This window comes from Acomys minous, assembly GCF_964271855.1.
Source record: "Acomys minous genome assembly, chromosome: 10".
In the NCBI taxonomy this organism is placed as follows: domain Eukaryota; kingdom Metazoa; phylum Chordata; class Mammalia; order Rodentia; family Muridae; genus Acomys; species Acomys minous.
The window spans coordinates 107130545-107147475 of NC_140491.1; the positions used below are offsets into that span (position 1 = coordinate 107130545).

At 43.5% G+C, this 16931-nt stretch overlaps 1 protein-coding gene across 3 annotated transcripts in view; it reads left to right on the forward strand.

Moving 5' to 3' along the window:
* MAP3K20 (mitogen-activated protein kinase kinase kinase 20) overlaps nt 1-16931 on the forward strand; it is a 154383-nt gene that overhangs the window by 52367 nt on the left and 85085 nt on the right. For all 3 annotated transcript variants that reach the window (XM_084797675.1, XM_084797677.1, XM_084797676.1), the window contains exon 3: nt 12380-12467. In XM_084797675.1, the coding sequence (XP_084653801.1) occupies nt 12380-12467 (88 nt within the window). The remainder of the gene's footprint in view (nt 1-12379; nt 12468-16931) is intronic.

Here is a 16931-nt window from a genome sequence, read left to right on the forward strand (position 1 = left end):
TTCTTGTTCTTCCGGATTCGGCAAGGTGCTTATGAAGGTCCGGTTAGGGGCTGACACCCCTAAGACTGACATCATCAGGAAGTAGAATCTGTAATCATAGATGAAAGTCTGAACTCTAAGGCGTGTTAGGCACACGTAGAAGCAGCCGCAATACAGGAATAAATATGCACGTTTGGTCTTCCTTATGGAGTTGAATATGATCAACATGTGTCAGTTTTCTGAATCTTTGTACGCTCGGACGCATCTAGTCTGTAACAACAGGAAGCTGTGTTCTTGTGGTCCATGATATTTTACGAAGTGTTGCGCATCCATTTAAACTCATTAGAACTTCTGATTATGAGGATAGAGGGCATAAGAAACGCATGACAACTACAAGGATCTGGAACACTAAGGAGACATTTTTCAAAAATCTCAATACGGAGGTGGAGAGGCGGCTCTGTAGTAGAGCGCTTGCCTAGCATGCACGCCTAGCAAGGCTTTCAGTTTGATTCCAGAACTGCCAGAACCTGGAACCCTTGATCCGTCTGCCTCCTCCACTCCTCAAGTACATACACTGTTTGTGGCCTGTCTGATGCTTTGATTGTTATTTATGGATACACGTGATCATTTCATACATGTGTGATGAGCAAACCGTGGTGATTAACGTTTCCATCTCCTTAAACATTTATCATTTCCTGACAGGTAAGACATCATGATGACTCATGTTCACAACTGGAAAAAAAACAACTGAAACATATTTCTTGTTGACTTTGAATCAGAAGCCCTTGTATATTTGAATGCATAATTCAGTAGTTTCTTTAGGGGTCCATTTGCTTAATCCAATGCAATGGAAACCTCCCTCAGGAGCACATAGAGAAGCTACTGTGCGTCTTAGTTAGGGTTCTAGTAGTTTGAGAAAACACCGTGACCACAATCAGCTTGGCAAGGAAAGGATTCATCTCGTATTACAGGTCACAGTCCCTTGAGGGAAGTCAAGGCAGGAACATGGAGGCGGCATCACAGAGGCAGTCACGGATGCAGAGACCATGAAGGAATACTGCTTACTGACTTGCTCTGCCTGGTCTGCTTGGCTTCCTTTCTTATACATCCAGGACTGTCTGCCCAGAATGACCACACCACACGGTGGTCTGGGCCTTTCCACATCAGCCATCAATGAAGAAAATGCCATACAGCCTCGCCTACAGGCCCCTCTGATGAGGCATAATCTCACTTGAGGTTCCTTCTTCCCAGTTGACCCTAACTTGTGCCAAGTTGAAAAAAAAAAATACCAGCCAACACAATTGACCCTTTGCCAACTCGACACACAGGTACATAACTATTTAAACTACATCCTTTCATTTCTCATTTGTCTCTATGGTATAATATTAATATCACAATATAAAATATAACTGCTAAAGTACAAGTCTTTAAAATTTTAAATACTTTAAAAATTCAGGGTTTTTTTTTAATAGCCAAATATCTCTCTAAATGTCTTTAGTTTCTTAACTAGGCTCCTGTAAAATCAAGAACAAGTCACACACTTCTTATTTCACAAAGGAAGAAGCAAGGCAATCAGACCAAGTTAAATCAGTTACAATCAGATCAAGGTAAGACCAACAGCCCCTAGTGTCAATCAAAGCCTGTCCTGCATCTGGAACTCACTCACGATCCTCTGGGTGCCAGTGCCTTGGACAGCTCCATCTCTTTCACTCTGCCATGTGTAGTAAACACGGCTTGTCTCCTAGGCTCCACTGGGAAGCTCCACTCTACACCTGCACTGTCCTTGGTGGTCATCCCCCAGCCTTGGCATCTCCAGTATGCTGGAGGCTCTGGAGGCTTCACCTTCACTGTTGGCTTCCTGGCTTCTCCTCGGGGACTTCTAATCCTGCCTCATGGTTCTATGGCCTTGCTTTTCAGCAATTCGTAGTCCTAGCTGACGTGTGAGTTCAGTTCTATACATTTTTTGGAAGCTTTTCTCTGCTCATGGTTGCTAGCAGCTAAGACTAAAGAGAGGATGTGCCTGCATGAAGTTCATATGTGGTTTGGTGATGTTGTCTTAAGTTGATGGTGGCTCTCCTGTTTTCAAGTCCTCAGAATGTGTGGAATCACAAGGGAGTTTGTTTACTCACTTTGGTGTAGCAATGTATGGCCTAGCATCGATGTGACTCACCATTTTGTAGCTTTGAGGCCAGACTGTCTGCTTGAATCTTGGCCTCCTTATGTTTTAACCATCTGGCCAGGTGCAGGTCATTTACCTCTTCCTTGGTTTCTTAGTGATAAACTGAAGATGACAAGTTAATGCATACAGAGTGATATGACCATGTTGATAAACAGGAAGTGTTTCATGCATGATAGCTCCTATAATGTATGGATAAGAATGAACTCAGCTTACAACTTCTGAAACTCAGTAGCTACTACACTCATGGATTGCAGAAGGATTATAGCAATGAGGCTGTAGTTGGGTTCATGTGTATCAAACGCTATGTAAGCTCTTAGAAGAATCTAGATTCTCCCACATCACAGCCTGCCATCTTTCCTGGGCTCATGTTGAATCTTTGTAGCCTAGCTCAGTTCAGCCACTTCCTTCTGTGAATTTTCTAAATGTCTCAGGTTGCCTGACTGTGTGTGGAAGGAGTTTGGTATGTCACAGCAGGCATTTTCTGCCTATATTTTCACAGCAGTCCCTGTGTCTTGAGAGCCAGATGCAGTCCATAAGCAGTATACGGATCTTGAATCGTAGATACGTGGTAAAAAACAAAAACAAAAAACCGTATCTGAGAGGCTCGGTATACTTTTCTAGATGTTGACAACAAACTTTGGTTTATCTTTCCTAGCAACCAACTGGAAAAGCGTAGTACAGTAGTTTGCTAAAATAGTCGCTGAAGCAGTGAGATAAAAACAAAACAATTATTCGGGACACTCAGAAATACTGCTTTTGCTGGGGTCATTCTGTCAAAGTTATAACTTATGTATGATTAAATTAAAGAATGCCTGCTGTATTAATCAGGGTTCCCTGTGACCAATGGAGTTTGTGGGTGAAGACTAGGAAGAAAGGATTGGATGCTATCTAATCTTCTTCATCCCTCCGGTGCTGTTTTTGTTTTTTTCATTAAGTGTCTAAAGTTAGCATACAAAATAACAGGTTTTATTACAACACCTTCATGCATGTCCTCTCATTGCATTTTGTTCATATTTACCTTCTCTCTTTTTTAAAAAGGATTTCTTTATTTATTATGTATACAATATCCTGCCTGCAAGCCAGAAGAGGACACCAGATCTCATTATAGATGGTTGTGAGCCACCATGTGGTTGCTGGGAATTGAACTCAGGACCTTTGGAAGAGCAGTCGGTGCTCTTAGCCTCTGAGCCATCTCTCCAGCCCATATTTACCTTCTCTTTATTCTCAATTTCTTTCTCCCCCAAAATAAGCACTCGCCTGCTTTCGTAGATATATACGTATGCTCTATGTGCATATATGTCTAAACTGTGGGTATGAGAGACCTCAACATACCTGTCTTTCTTCCCCGTTACTTTCTTTTGTTCCTTCCTCCTCCCTCCCCCCACTCTGCTTCCTTTCTTCTGCCGAACAATTGTTTTCTATGTCATATGCTTTTTTTTTTTTTTGGTTTTTCAAGACAGGGTTTCTCTGTGTTGCCTTGGCTGTCCTGGACTCGCTTTGTAGACCAGGCTTGCCTCGAACTCACAGCGATCCGCCTGCCTCTGCCTCCCGAGTGCTGGGATTAAAGGCGTGCGCCACCACGCCCGGCGTCATATGCTTTTAAAAGTCTAGATTCTGCATATAAGCCTGTGATTATTTGTCTTGTGAATCTGGCTCATCTTATTTAACATGACGTGCTACAGTTCCGTGTTGGCTCAGTTTATTAACAATTAAACTTTATTATACAACCCAACTAGCATATACAAGAAGGAAAAAAAAGGTTAAAGGGACAGAAGATTAAAACCTCCTGGAATCCGTTCGGCAGGACGGGTCCTTAGGTGTCTCAGTCCCACGAGCTGGTCCGGGCCTTTTTTCTCTCTCTCCGCGCCTTCTTTTTCTTCCTCTCTACCTCTTTCTTTTTCTCTCTCCCCCACCTTCCCAGTCATATGCAAAGGGCGGTCCCTTCTCCCTTCGAGGGTCAATTAGGAAAACAATAGCCACGGTGGGGTTCCTAGGTAGGCTTCCTGAATTCCAAGCCCAGGAAGGCTCCAAACAGTCTCTCACAAGGTATTCATGGTGTGCCCTAAGGGTAAAGCCCGTCAAGACTGCTTCCACCTGCGACAAAGCTTAATCTATCCTACAGTTCCGTCCAGTTCTATTTAAATGTCAGGGTTGGTTGAGTAAAAACTTCATTGAGTATGAATATGCCTCATTTTCTCTATCCATTCATCTCTTTCTCTGTGTATGTGTTTATGTGTGCACACAGGTGTACAGGTGCACATGAACATGTGTGGTGCAGGTGGAGTCCAGAGAGAGTGTTTTTCCTCAGAAGCCATCCACCTTGTTGGTTTCTGTATTTCGTTTGCTTTGAGATGGAGACAGGGTCTCTCACTGGGAACTGTTGGCTAGACTGGCTGGCCCGAAGAGCTCGCCTGTTTGCCTCCCGAGAGCTGATATTACAAGCACGCCGCCATACCTGGTTCATTTCCTGGGTTCTGGAGATCAAACTCAAGTTCTGATGCTACAAGTATTTGATTGACTAAACTATCTCTCCATCCTGTATCTATTCACTTCTTTTTAAAAAAGATTTATTTTTAGGTAACGTGTATGTGTGTTTGCCTGCAGTATGTATGTGCGCTACAGGCCTGGTGCCCTCAGAGGCCAGGGAAGGCTCTTGGATCCCCAGGAGCTGGAGTTGCAGGTGGTTTTCAGTCACCATGTGGGTGGTGAGAATAGAACCCATGTCCTCTACGAGAGCAGCAAGTGCTTTAACCACTGAACCATCTTGCCCCTGGCTCATTCACCTCCTGACATTACATATCCTAGCCATTGTGAGTCGTGCCACAGTAAACATGGCTGTGCAAGTAGCTCTGGGGTGTTGACTTAAAGTCCCTTGGATACACACCCTGGAGATAGACTTTATATACCTGGATGATGCGATTATTCTATTTTTCGTTCTTGTGAGACCTTCCCCCAGACTGATTTCCATAGTCACTGCACTAGTTTATTATCCCGACCAGCAGTGTGTAAAACTCCTTTCTCCAGGAACCTCTCGAGCATTTATTGTGGTTAATTTTCTTAATGATCATTATTCTGACCGAAGTGAAATATATACTCAGTTCAATATACTTTTGATATTCATTTCTCTGATGGCTAAGGATGTTGAATATTTTTCTTGTGTATTTATTTGTCCTTTGTATTCTTTTTGCATATGTGTATATGCACATGGATGTGGAGGCCAGAGCTTGACACTGATGTCTTCCTCAATCACTTCTCAGATTTACTTTCTAAGACAGGGTGTCTCGATAAGCCTTGAGCTCACCAGTTCGTCTTTCCGGACTGCAGGCGAGTGAGCCCCAGGGCTGCTGCTGCCTCTGTCTTCCCAGCACTGGGGTCACAGCCACACTCCTCCCGCTTTCCCAGAAGCCCCTGCCCAGCTCCTGCGTGTCTTCTTTTGAGAACTGTCTGGTCCATTTGCCCACTGAGTGAGTGATTGGATGGTTTGGGACATTTTTTATGTTTAATTTTTGAGTTCTTAATATAGTCTAGATATTAACCCTGTCAACTAGTTGGCAGAATCTTCTCCTATTCTGTTGATTGCCTCTTTATTTGTGTTAATTCTCCTCTTTGCTGTGCAGAGGTCTTTTAACCTCCCCAACCGCATTCTGCCAGTAGTTGCAATTATTTCCCAGGCTGCCTTTTCTGAAAACCTTTGCCTATGCCATGTAATGTTTTCTTCTTGCAAATTTCGGGGCTACTTTTGAGTTGAGTTTTGTGCAGGGTGAGAGATAGGGATCCACCTGCATTCTTCTACTTGTGGGAGCCCAGTTTCCCTAGTTTGTTGAAGAGGATGCCTTTCTCCTTTGTTTGCTTTGACATCTTTTATAGGAGGAACCCAGGTGGCTGTGGTGGGATGGATGTGTGTACTTCCGTGTCCTCTGTTGGTATGCACATCTGTTTGTCTGTTGGTACCGGGCTGTATTATATAGCTCTTAAAACCCTGTAGTTCCAAATTACATGTGTAAGGTTCGATGCTGTTGTTTTTCAGTCAATAGAGGCAAGTGTCAAACATGTTTTCACCTTTAGTTACTGCGTATCCTATCAGAACACCAAAAGAGTAAAATCGCTATTAATTTAGCTGAAGTATCCAGGTATTGCAGGTACTGTCTAATTGGAGTGTAAACGATGTTAAGGGACTTCTCAGACTATTTTAAAATTAAATTTGCCTAAATTCTTCTAAGTGATTTCATAGATTTCCATAATAGATGTGGCAAACATTTCTCTTATGGGATGTAAATAATCAAACTCTGTTGCACTGTAGAGTAATATTATAAAGCACTTAGCTAATCAGATTGTGAACTTGCTCAAGATTCCTACCATGTAATTTTTGCATAGAGAGAGGCGGCCTCATGCTGTGCAATTAACGGCTTTTATTAGCTATAAATTCGGTTGTTGCTGGCTGGCCGTAGGCCTCAGTTCCTGGGGAGAATGAGATCTTTCTTTTTGGCCTGATCTTGCAACAGTCAAATGTCAAGAAGGTGTGGACATGTCGCAGTAGGGACAGTGGCCTGGCCTCTGGGAGGAAGTCATGGAGAGGTTTCCTTAAACTTTTGTAACTAGGAGAATTCTGGAATTGTGATGTCTGGGTGTTTTATAAATTCATGTTCCTTTCTGTGCTCAAGTCTGGGTTTGAGGGTAAAGCACTAAGAATTGCCTGTTATAAGCAGGTCTCTGAGATCACATGACTTATGTTAAAAGTCAGTGTCCTTGACGAGTTTTGAGTGATCTCCTTGTGCCCAGGTTCCTCCCCCTATAGAAAGTGTGATACTGGACGCTTGCCCACGGTTTGTTGTGAGAAAATGAAAGCATGGTCCAGTTCATAAATGGGCACTCAGTCAAGAGATGTTAACCTTGATATGGGGGGACGTTACAAATTCATAGCCATGTGAGCACGGCAGTTCCTAATAAATACTTTTATCTTAATAAAAATTTAAATGTTTTATTCATTTAGCTTTTGTGGTTGGTGTGTTTGTTTCTTTGTTTTTGAGGCAGGGCCTCATGTAGTCCAGGCTGACCTCGAATTGTCTATAGAGCTCAGGATACGTCTACCTCCCAAGTGGTGGGATTGCCGGGTGTACTTTAAAGGGGCAAGGGCCACAAATTTATATAAAAGAGACAGAGGTGGGAGAGCTGGGATCAGATTTTATCACTGATATTTAGGAGGTCCTCGATGAATAAACTAATAAGCCCATCTGAGACCCAATTTCCTCAACATTTAAATACGATAAAATGTCTTCCTGGTGAGAGAAGATAAAGGCTTTGGAGATGTTGTATTGGGTTTAGGTAAAACCATAAATAAACGTATATGAAACTAAATCAAGCAACATATGCCCATGGAATGCACTGTTAGAAGAGATGAGTTAATTGACCTGAACTGTGGATTGGCTGATGATAAATGGACTATAAAGGGGAAGAGAAGAGGCTGGCACTGGCTTGAGCACTTGGCATTTGCTAGCACTAGGGTGGGACTTACTGTCCCTGTGTTGCAAGTGAGAAGACTGGGTCTCAGAGGCTTAATTTCTTCAAAATCCTTGTGTGTGTTAGCTCCATATTCCTGTAAAAACACCAGACACAAACCCTCCTTAGCTGGGAGGAAGGTTAGCTTGGCTCACAGTTTGGGAGGGCTCAGTCCATGACTGACTGTCTCTATGGCTTGGGACACCACAACATACGGCAGAATGTCTCGTAGAGGAAGTCTTTTAGACTTCATGGCTGGGTACAAAAGAAATAAAAAAAGGAGGAGGCTACGACCTAGTTTCCCTTTTCAGGGGTAAGACTTGCCTCTAGGCCCTGACTCTTAAATTTTTCTTCATCTCCCAGAAGGACCCTGCTAAAGACTAAACCTTTATTTACCACATGGAGCTTTGAGGCCATTAAAAATGCAACTGTGCCGGTCCCCAGTTAAATGGTAGAGCCAGACTCCCACTGGCCAGTCACATGGCAGAGGAGGAGGTCCTATTACACCAAGTCCAGTTCATCCTGTAGCTACTGAGTGCTTCCTCCGTGAAAAAATAGCATTAGTAATACATTAACTATCATCAGAAATTAATAAACATTAAAATTAAAGGAATCAGAAGATGTGTCCACTCAAGTCATTTTCTAGGAAGAAAGCAAGACCCAAGGCATTCTTGGGGAATATTCATTTTTTTTTTAAATAGCTTAGCACAATTTGGCCAACTCTTTGACCAAGGTAAGTAAATTGTGATCAAAAACCAGATTTGTGCATGTACTTACTTTGGTCACCGAAATTTGAGCACAGGTTGTTTTAATATTTTGGTTTGTTTTTATCATGTTAATCACAGCGACACCCAGTTGCAGGCGCTGTGTCGTGAGACATTTCTTTAGCCTTCACAGTGTTTGCCTGGTTATGTTCTTACCACCACCCCATTCAGCCAGGTTAGTTACCCTTAGTCTGACTTACAAACGTAGTAACCTAGAGGGGTCCAGGCCCATCTTCGAGGTCACCATGAGTCAGCTGCAGCGCCCCACCCAGGAAAACCATTAAGCAACCAGAGACTTCCCAGTTCTGCTGACGTGGCTGACCTGACGGAAGCTTCGTCAGCTTTCACGAAACATGAGGAGAGTGACGTGTTTAGCATCTGTAACCAGTTTCCTAACCCCCCCACCCCACCCCACACACACACTAAGACTCCTTATGATGTCAAATCTCTTTAGGGTTATAGGATACCTCTTACGGAGCCTGAGTCCAGTTCACCTAGCCTTCCTTATGTCCCTGGGTACCTGGGGAGCCTCACTGGAAAGAGAATCTACAGAATTGTAGGGCTCATTGCTTGTCATGGGATTGTTTGTGAACGGGTCTCATTAAACCCAAAGTGACTCAAAAAAAAAAAATGTGACCTGCTCCCAACACTGTGCTGATTAAATCTGCCATCCTGCTTTGTAATATGTTCTTGTAACAGCATTTCAAAAGTCAGGGGGGGGCTAGTTTTCCATCATGTACGAATCACTTTTAAAAAAAAAAAGGTTTTATTTTAGGAAAATGCTCCAAGCTGTGAATGCAGTGAATCAAGCAGTGTGTTCCTGGTCTGGGTCCTGGGAACTGGATGCGTGCAAATCTTATAACTGAGATTAAGAACTTTGCTTTGTTTGTGTTGGGGATCAGAGGGTGACATAATTAGCAGAGAAGGGATCGGAAGGGAAGGTTGACCTACCTCTGGCAGTCTGGCCGCATAGTGCTCTAAGGGCTAAGACGCCTTCAGAGCTTTGCGGTCTGTTGCCTCTTGCCTTTCCACTCTCTGCTACTCTAAGGACAGCAGTTGTGGATTCTGTGGTTGTGGAAATGAGTGGTACTCTGTACTGAGAAACGAGGGTGTTCCTCTTTTACAGGCTTCCCTCTGATGCAGGGCCTGGGGCATCTGTGGTATGGGGGGGAAGCAGGAAGGGGGGCGGGGGGTTCATCTCAGTACAGGAGCTCTTGCTGCAGCAACATGAAGAAGCAGAGCACGTGGCTCCCCTGCAGAACTGTTTCTGGAAATACATGACTGAGTGTATAGGACAGAAAACAGGAATGGAAGGGTTAAAGATGAGGAAGCTTCCTGCCTTCTTTTTCTTTATTTTTGAAATTATAAGTTAGTTATATTTTTCCCTTTTCTTTCCTCCCTCCAAATCTTCCCATATATCTCTCCTGGCTCTCCTTCAAATTTATACCCTTTTCCCATGAATTGCTATTGCAAGTGTATATGTATATACACATATATTCATAAGTATAGCCTGTTCAGGCCATATAATGTCACTTAGATGCATGTTTTAGGGGATGACCATTTGGCACTGGACAACCAGTGGTCATTTCCCCCGGCCACTTTGGCACGTCTATTGTCCTTGTTTAGCTCATGTTTAGGAAGTCATGTTAGTGAGGCTTTATGGGTGTAGCTTCGGGCACACGCAGTCTCACAGCAAACGCCCTGACCCTCTCGGTATTACAGTCTTTCCGCCCCTTTTTCTGCAATGTTCCCTGAGCCTTGGGTTTGGTAGTATTTTATAGATATATCCATTGGTACTGGGCTCCACAGCTCTGCGCTTTGATTGGTTGTGCTTCTCGGTAACAGTCTCCGTCTGTTGCAAAGTGTCCCTAGTGAGGAGTGAGGGCTGCACTTATCTGTGGGCATAAGGACACATGTTTATAGACTGTGGTTAGTGATGATGCTGTTTTAGTAAATTGGTGCTTGAAGACTCTCCTCCCATGGCATTGAGTAGTTAGGCTTCCAGTACAAGGAGCTGAAAGGTTCACTGCAGACACAGGGCATGCTCAAAGAGTGAAAAGTGAGCAGGGGCTCTCCAGCAAAGGTGCTTGTTTGTTTTGGACAGAGACAGAGTTGAAGCGCAGCCATCAAATCCTATCTCTCCAAAGTTTAAGTCAACAGTGAGCCGTGGAACATAAGTTTCAAACCTGGCCTCTTCATGGTTAGACAGTCATTCTTCTGAAATCTAACCCAAGTTACTGCTTAGCAGGAACCTGGAGGCAAGAGCTGATGTAGATAGAGGCCATGGAGGAGTGCTGCTTACTGGATTGCCCCTATAGCTGTTTTAAATGAAAATCCCAGCCAGTCTATTTTACCAATAAAGACTCTGGGGCCAAATGCTGGGGTGAAAACTTGCTAATCAGAGAGGCAGAGAAAGCACTCAGCTGACTTTTCTACTTAGCTGATGTCTCGGAAGGAAAATGACCCAAAAGGTTCACTAGCTCAGCTGACAGCCCAGAAGGAAAAGAAACAACAACAGCAACAACAAAACCCAAGGCCAAAGCCTTGATAACTCAAAGCCCCAAAAGCCAAAGGCCATGGAGTTGAAGAGTTCAAAAGCTAAAGAGCTAAACATCCCCTTCAACTTCTACACGCTATCTAAATACCCTTCAACTCAAAGCCCCTCCTGTTTTTTAACCTCTGTCAGCTGGTTTCTTGCTCCGCCTCTTGACCTAGGGTTAACCTTATTAAATCCTGTGTCCAGATAGGTCTTGGATTAAAGGTGTGTGTTAGAACTCAACCACCCCAAACAAAAGACAGGTTTTTACAGTTCACAATCTCAGGGATCACAGTGGGATCAAATATCCTCCAACACCCTATGACTTGCTTTATTATAGAACCCAGGACCACCAGCCCCGGGGTGGCACCACTCACAGTGGGCGGGGCTCTCTACCATCAATCACTAAGTAAGAAAATGCTCCACAGCTGTATCTCATGGAGGCTCTTGAGGTTCTCACCTTTCACATAACTGTTGCTTGAACCAAGTCGACATAAAACTATGCAGCACACACAATATCTTTTGGTTTTTTAAGCTATTAGCAAACATGCACTATGGCACTTTTTAATCTTAGGAGGTAAGTTTAATAAGTGTAACTTATTTTTACCATGTCATTCTTGGAAAGCTTTCTAGTATTAATATATTTCAAATTGTAGCAACATGGCCTCCTATATTTGATCTCCAGCAAACATCAGGGAATCTCCCTTTCTATGTTTACATGGAAGGACAGCAATAATGTATTTCTGATTACTTTATTGGGAGATCCCTATAAAAGCGGGTAAAATAAATAACAGAATGTAAGCGAATCTATTCCATTAGTGCAGCGGTTCTCAACCTGGGGGTCATGACCCCTGGGGGATGTCACACGTCAGATATCCTGCATATCAGACATTTACATTTTGATTCGTAATAGTTGGAAAATTATAGTTATGAGATAGCAACAAAATAATTTCATGGTTCAGGGTCACAGCAACACGGGGAACTGTGTTAAAGGGTCTCAGCGTTTAGGAAGGTTGAGAACCACTGACTTAGTGCTTGATTGTCTCTAGCTTAACTTTGACTCACTCACTGATGAAAGCCTAGGCTTGCTGTACCCCTGCCCTCGAAGAGACATTATACCGAAAAGGTGTATTTGGCCATTAGGAAAAGGGCTTTTTACTAAAAAGAAATATGTTGTGTGCTTCTTCATCCTCCACTGTCCCCACATAGACTTGCAGTTGTGAATCTTGCTGCCATTTCGGCCCTTTTTAGAAAGTTTTAGACTGTTGAGCGTGCTTCTGCAGGCAGCCTGGTCAGCATCGCAGCCTTGCTGGGTGCACTTGTATCTTTGTAAATGTAAGGATGGGAAAGTGGCTGTGAAGCCTTTGTCGTAAGACTGCCATATGCGTGACATTTTACACAATTTTGCATTTGATTTTCGTGCAGGCAGAAATCCTGAGTGTCCTCAGTCACAGGAACATCATCCAGTTTTACGGAGTGATTCTGGAACCACCCAACTATGGTATCGTCACAGGTAGGAACTCACTGTTGGACGGTCTGCCTTCCCAGTTGCCTGGCTTCCGGTTCCTTCCTGTGCTAAAATGCTTACTGTTCGGTTCTGTTGTGGTTTGTGTGCTACTGTCAGGCATCAATTTTGTTGCCATAAAGCATTAATAAAACTGATTATATCAATATAATTAAGGATGGTGCTTCCACCTCTACCCATGTTTAATTGTGCTAATTATACCTGTGTAGATGCTGTTCAAATGCACCTGCAGCTGCAATGCCAATGCGTAAGGTGCCGTTTAACTAAAATTTCATTTAATTAGTTGAAGTGAAAGATGTTTTTTTGTGACTCTGTGACCTTTTATAAATTAAGATTTCTTGAGCTGTTCATGGTGTAATTCTCGCAGTGCTCTTTAGTCAGGTCTCTGGTGTGAGGGCCGTATTTTTCAGGTTTGGTCATTTGCACTAATGATGACCTTGAGCTAAAACCATCATGTAATTTTGAGCAGAAATTTTTAGCTGATGGAAATACCCTTTCTGAATGGAAAATTTTGCCACAAGAAATTACAAAGACATATATTTTAAGCCATTCTATACTTGCATCTGCACGCCCTAGTGAGGCGGGCTAGGCCCACTGTAACTGTAATGTTGGATTTTTACAGTAAGTTGCCCTTATCACGGCAACTCCTTGGCTTGAATGAAAACCGAATAAGAAAACTTTAAGGGACTTATCCTTGCAGTATAATGGCAAGGGATTGGATTGTCTTTAGAGAAAAAAAAAACACTCATAGTATAAAAACCCTGCAAAATAAACAAAATAATTCTATTTTATATGAAAGGCATTGAAACTCTAAGTTAAGTGCCTTTGCTACATGGTCACCCAGCGGGCAGCAGACCCAGAGAGGTATAAATCCCTCTCATGGCTTTTCTCAGGGAGCTCCTCCTGCTGTGAGCCAGGGTTTGGAAGGACCACTGGTTCTTCTCAGGGACAGATTGCTCTTATGTCCATCATCTGGTAGTTTGAGATGATGATGATGATGGTGATGATGATGATGATGATGATTAACTTTACACCCCAGTAATAGCCCCCTCCCTCCTCTCCTCCTAGTCCCACCCTCCCTCCCTGTTTCCCCTATCCCTTCCGCTACTCTGATGAGAAGCAGAGCCCCACCCCCACCGCAGCATATCAAGGACTGAGCGCATCCTCTTCCCCTGTTGCCAGGAGAGGCAGCTCCACCAGGGGAAAGTAATTGAAAAGTGAGTAACCCTGTCCATGCCAGAGTCAGCCCCCATCCCCCTTACTAGGGGATCCATATGAGGACTGAGCTGCCCATTGGCTACATGCCTGTGTAGGGGGCCTAGGTCCAGTCCATGCATGGTCCTTGGTTGGAGCTTCAGTCTCCACAGCTGACCCTCCCCCACACACACACCCTGGTTAGTTGGCGCTGTTGGTCTTCTTGAGGGATATTCTCTGCTCTTGAACAGCCTGTTTTACATCTTTATTATGTGGAGGGATTTGCATCCCCAGCGTGCTGTCTTTGGTCTTGACAGAGTCTACCTTGAACCTGTGTGCAAACTCCAGGATAGGTTCTGCCCTTAGGGGTAAACCGGGCCTCACCTTTGGTGTCAGGTTTCCAATTCACTGCTAACTTCTCCTCTGACTCGGTTACCGGTTACTGGTCAGCTCCCTTCCCAGGTGCGTCACATTTACTTTTGACTAGTTATATCCACCATACGGATCCGAATCCAGTTGTCTGATTCTCACTTGAAGCAGGGACCGTGGAAGGGTGCCAAGGGTACCATTTGATTTGCTCCACATTGCTTGCTCAATTTGCTTTCTAATACACTCTATGACACCCTACCCGGGGTGGCACTGGTCCTGCTGTGGACTGAGCCTGCCCACATCAGTCATTAATAAAGTGCCCTACAGTCGTGCCTACATATGATCTGATTGGGCCTTTTGTCAAGTGAGATTCCTCTTCCAAAATAACTTTAGGTTATGACAAAACAAACTAACTAACTAACTAACTAACTAACTAACTAACGAGCACAAGGTTACTCAGGGAGTTTTTCCAGTTTCCTGAGGTGAGACTGAAGAGAAGAGATGTGAATCCCTTTCCAGTATTTGACTGTCAGTGCCCAGGAAAGTGTGAAGTGTAGTAAGCTACCATACCAGCCTGAGCCATTGCATCCAAGAGAAAGATCCGAATCAGGCCTGAGGGGGTTGGTTCATTTGCATACTTTATCTGATTGGCCAGCCTTTATCCTGGGGCTTCCTTGAGCAGGTGCTTCTTCTTACCTACTCCAATTCTTGGATAGAGAGATCTGTTCCCATCAGTGTTTTTCGTCTGAAAGATAAAAGAGGCAATGGATTTTTTTGTTTGTGTGTTTGTTTTTTTCTTTTGGTTTTTCGAGACAGGGTTTCTGTATGATAGCCTCGTCTGTCCTGGACTTGCTTTGTAGACCAGGCTGGCCTCGAACTCACGGAGATCCACCTGCCTCTGCCTCCTGAGTGCTGGGATTAAAGGCGTGCGCCACCACCACCCAGCTTAAATAAAGGCAATGGTTAACATTAAATACTTCTTTAAAATAAGTTTCGGAATTATGACACAATAGCAAATCATATAGCTCTAGCTTTCTTATTGAACCCGTGGGGTTGATGGGTAAAGAGACTGCTTAGCCAGTCCTGTTGTTTGAAAGCATATCGCTTAGTAGGTTATCTTTATGCTCTGAGACTTAGTTTCAGCTAAACATTTGTTTAGTCAAGCCATTTAAACCAACCTTCCACGGCATTAAGCTGAAGTCTACTCAGTGTGTGGGTAGCAGGGCATGCACAACCAGGCATGTTGGGAGCTGCTAACTCATCGATCGTGTGAACCTCGTGATCTGTGTCAGCTGCTGGAGACTCCGAGGGACGAAGGATGAAGGGTTGAGTCCATTCAGTTTGAGATCTTTGTTCATTGTGAAGGCTGTTAGCACAGGCAATTGCTGTCACTCGTCCTTGAAAGAATGATTTATCACGGGGATGGAGTGGACAAGTGCTGGAATGCGAACCGGAAGATGTGAGGTCTCATCCCAACTCTGCCAAGGCTTCCCAGAGAAATCACTGAGATGCCCTGAGTCTCCTAGTGCAAATGAAGAGATCAGAGAGACGCTGTCTGGGAGACTGTATATGTATTTGTGCACATTTCCACATGTGGATTTATGGGATGTTTTTAGCCTAGATTTACAGGACTCCTTATGAGGGGTATAGGAAATTATATCAAAGGCAGCTGTTGATTATTTTCCCTTTAAGGAGAAATGAACATCTCCTTCAGGATGGTTTTCTGTGATCATTGGAAACCATTTAATACTTTAGTAAACTCCTGGGACAGGAAAGCTGAGTGGTTAGATACTAGACAAAATGGCTCTTCCATACAAGCCATATCAGAGGACCATCCCACTGAAGGGTCTGGGAATCCAAGAGTGATGGAAGGGTGTCAGACTTGGTCCCTGTGTTCCAGAGGAGACACGATTTAGGATCCCAGAGCAGAGAGAATTGCATCTTTGGGCTTATCACCCCTTGTTTATTATGTGTTTCTATTACTTCATCTTATTGCACGAAGAGACTATGCTAGCTCTGCATGGCTTGTCAACCGGCTCAAGTCCTCATCCGACTCAACCACAGAACCCGTTAAGTACCAAACTCATTTCCTTCAACTTGGTCCTGATTTACTTTAATCACAGACACGTCTAATTTGCATGTTCTGATATTGACTGGTCCTTTTTAATAGCCGATTACAGACAAGTGTCACATTTTATAACAGATTGCAGACATTTGCCCAAATTCATTGGTTCTGCTGGTCATAACCTAAACTAAAGCTCACCTTGATGGTACTTTTTTATAAAGAAATTTCATGATAATATTTGTTTCAACAGTAGTACACTGGGGCCCTCCGTATGTAAACATTCCCCATTCATGGATTTAACCAACTAAGGAGCAAAAGAAAGAGACCAGATGGATGGGGGGAGGGGTTGGAAAGCAATATAATATAACAGCTATTTGCATAACATTTATGATGTATTTGCTAGTGTGAGTGTCTGGGCCGATTCTAAGCACAGGAGCTCCTCTACCACAGTAGGCCCGTGTCTCAGTAAATGCACCGATATTCAAGACAAAAGTGCATTTAGTGCACCTAACCTATTAAACATCATAACTTAGCAACACAGTCCACTGTATGTGTGACCCTTGTAACTGACTGGAGGCCATAGCTTGCTGTTGCTGTTGTTCAGTATGGTGAAATAGTACAGAAACTGCCATATTGCATATGTCCAGCAAAAAGAGACCATAATTCAAATTGTATTTTCTAAGGAATGTGTGTCACTTTGACACCATCTGAAATCTTAAAATATTTCAACTAAAAAAAAAAAAAAACCCGCATGTGTTTCTAAGACCCACCAGACATTCTGCAAGACACGTGGTAAGCAGGAACCCCACAAAAGTGACACAGTA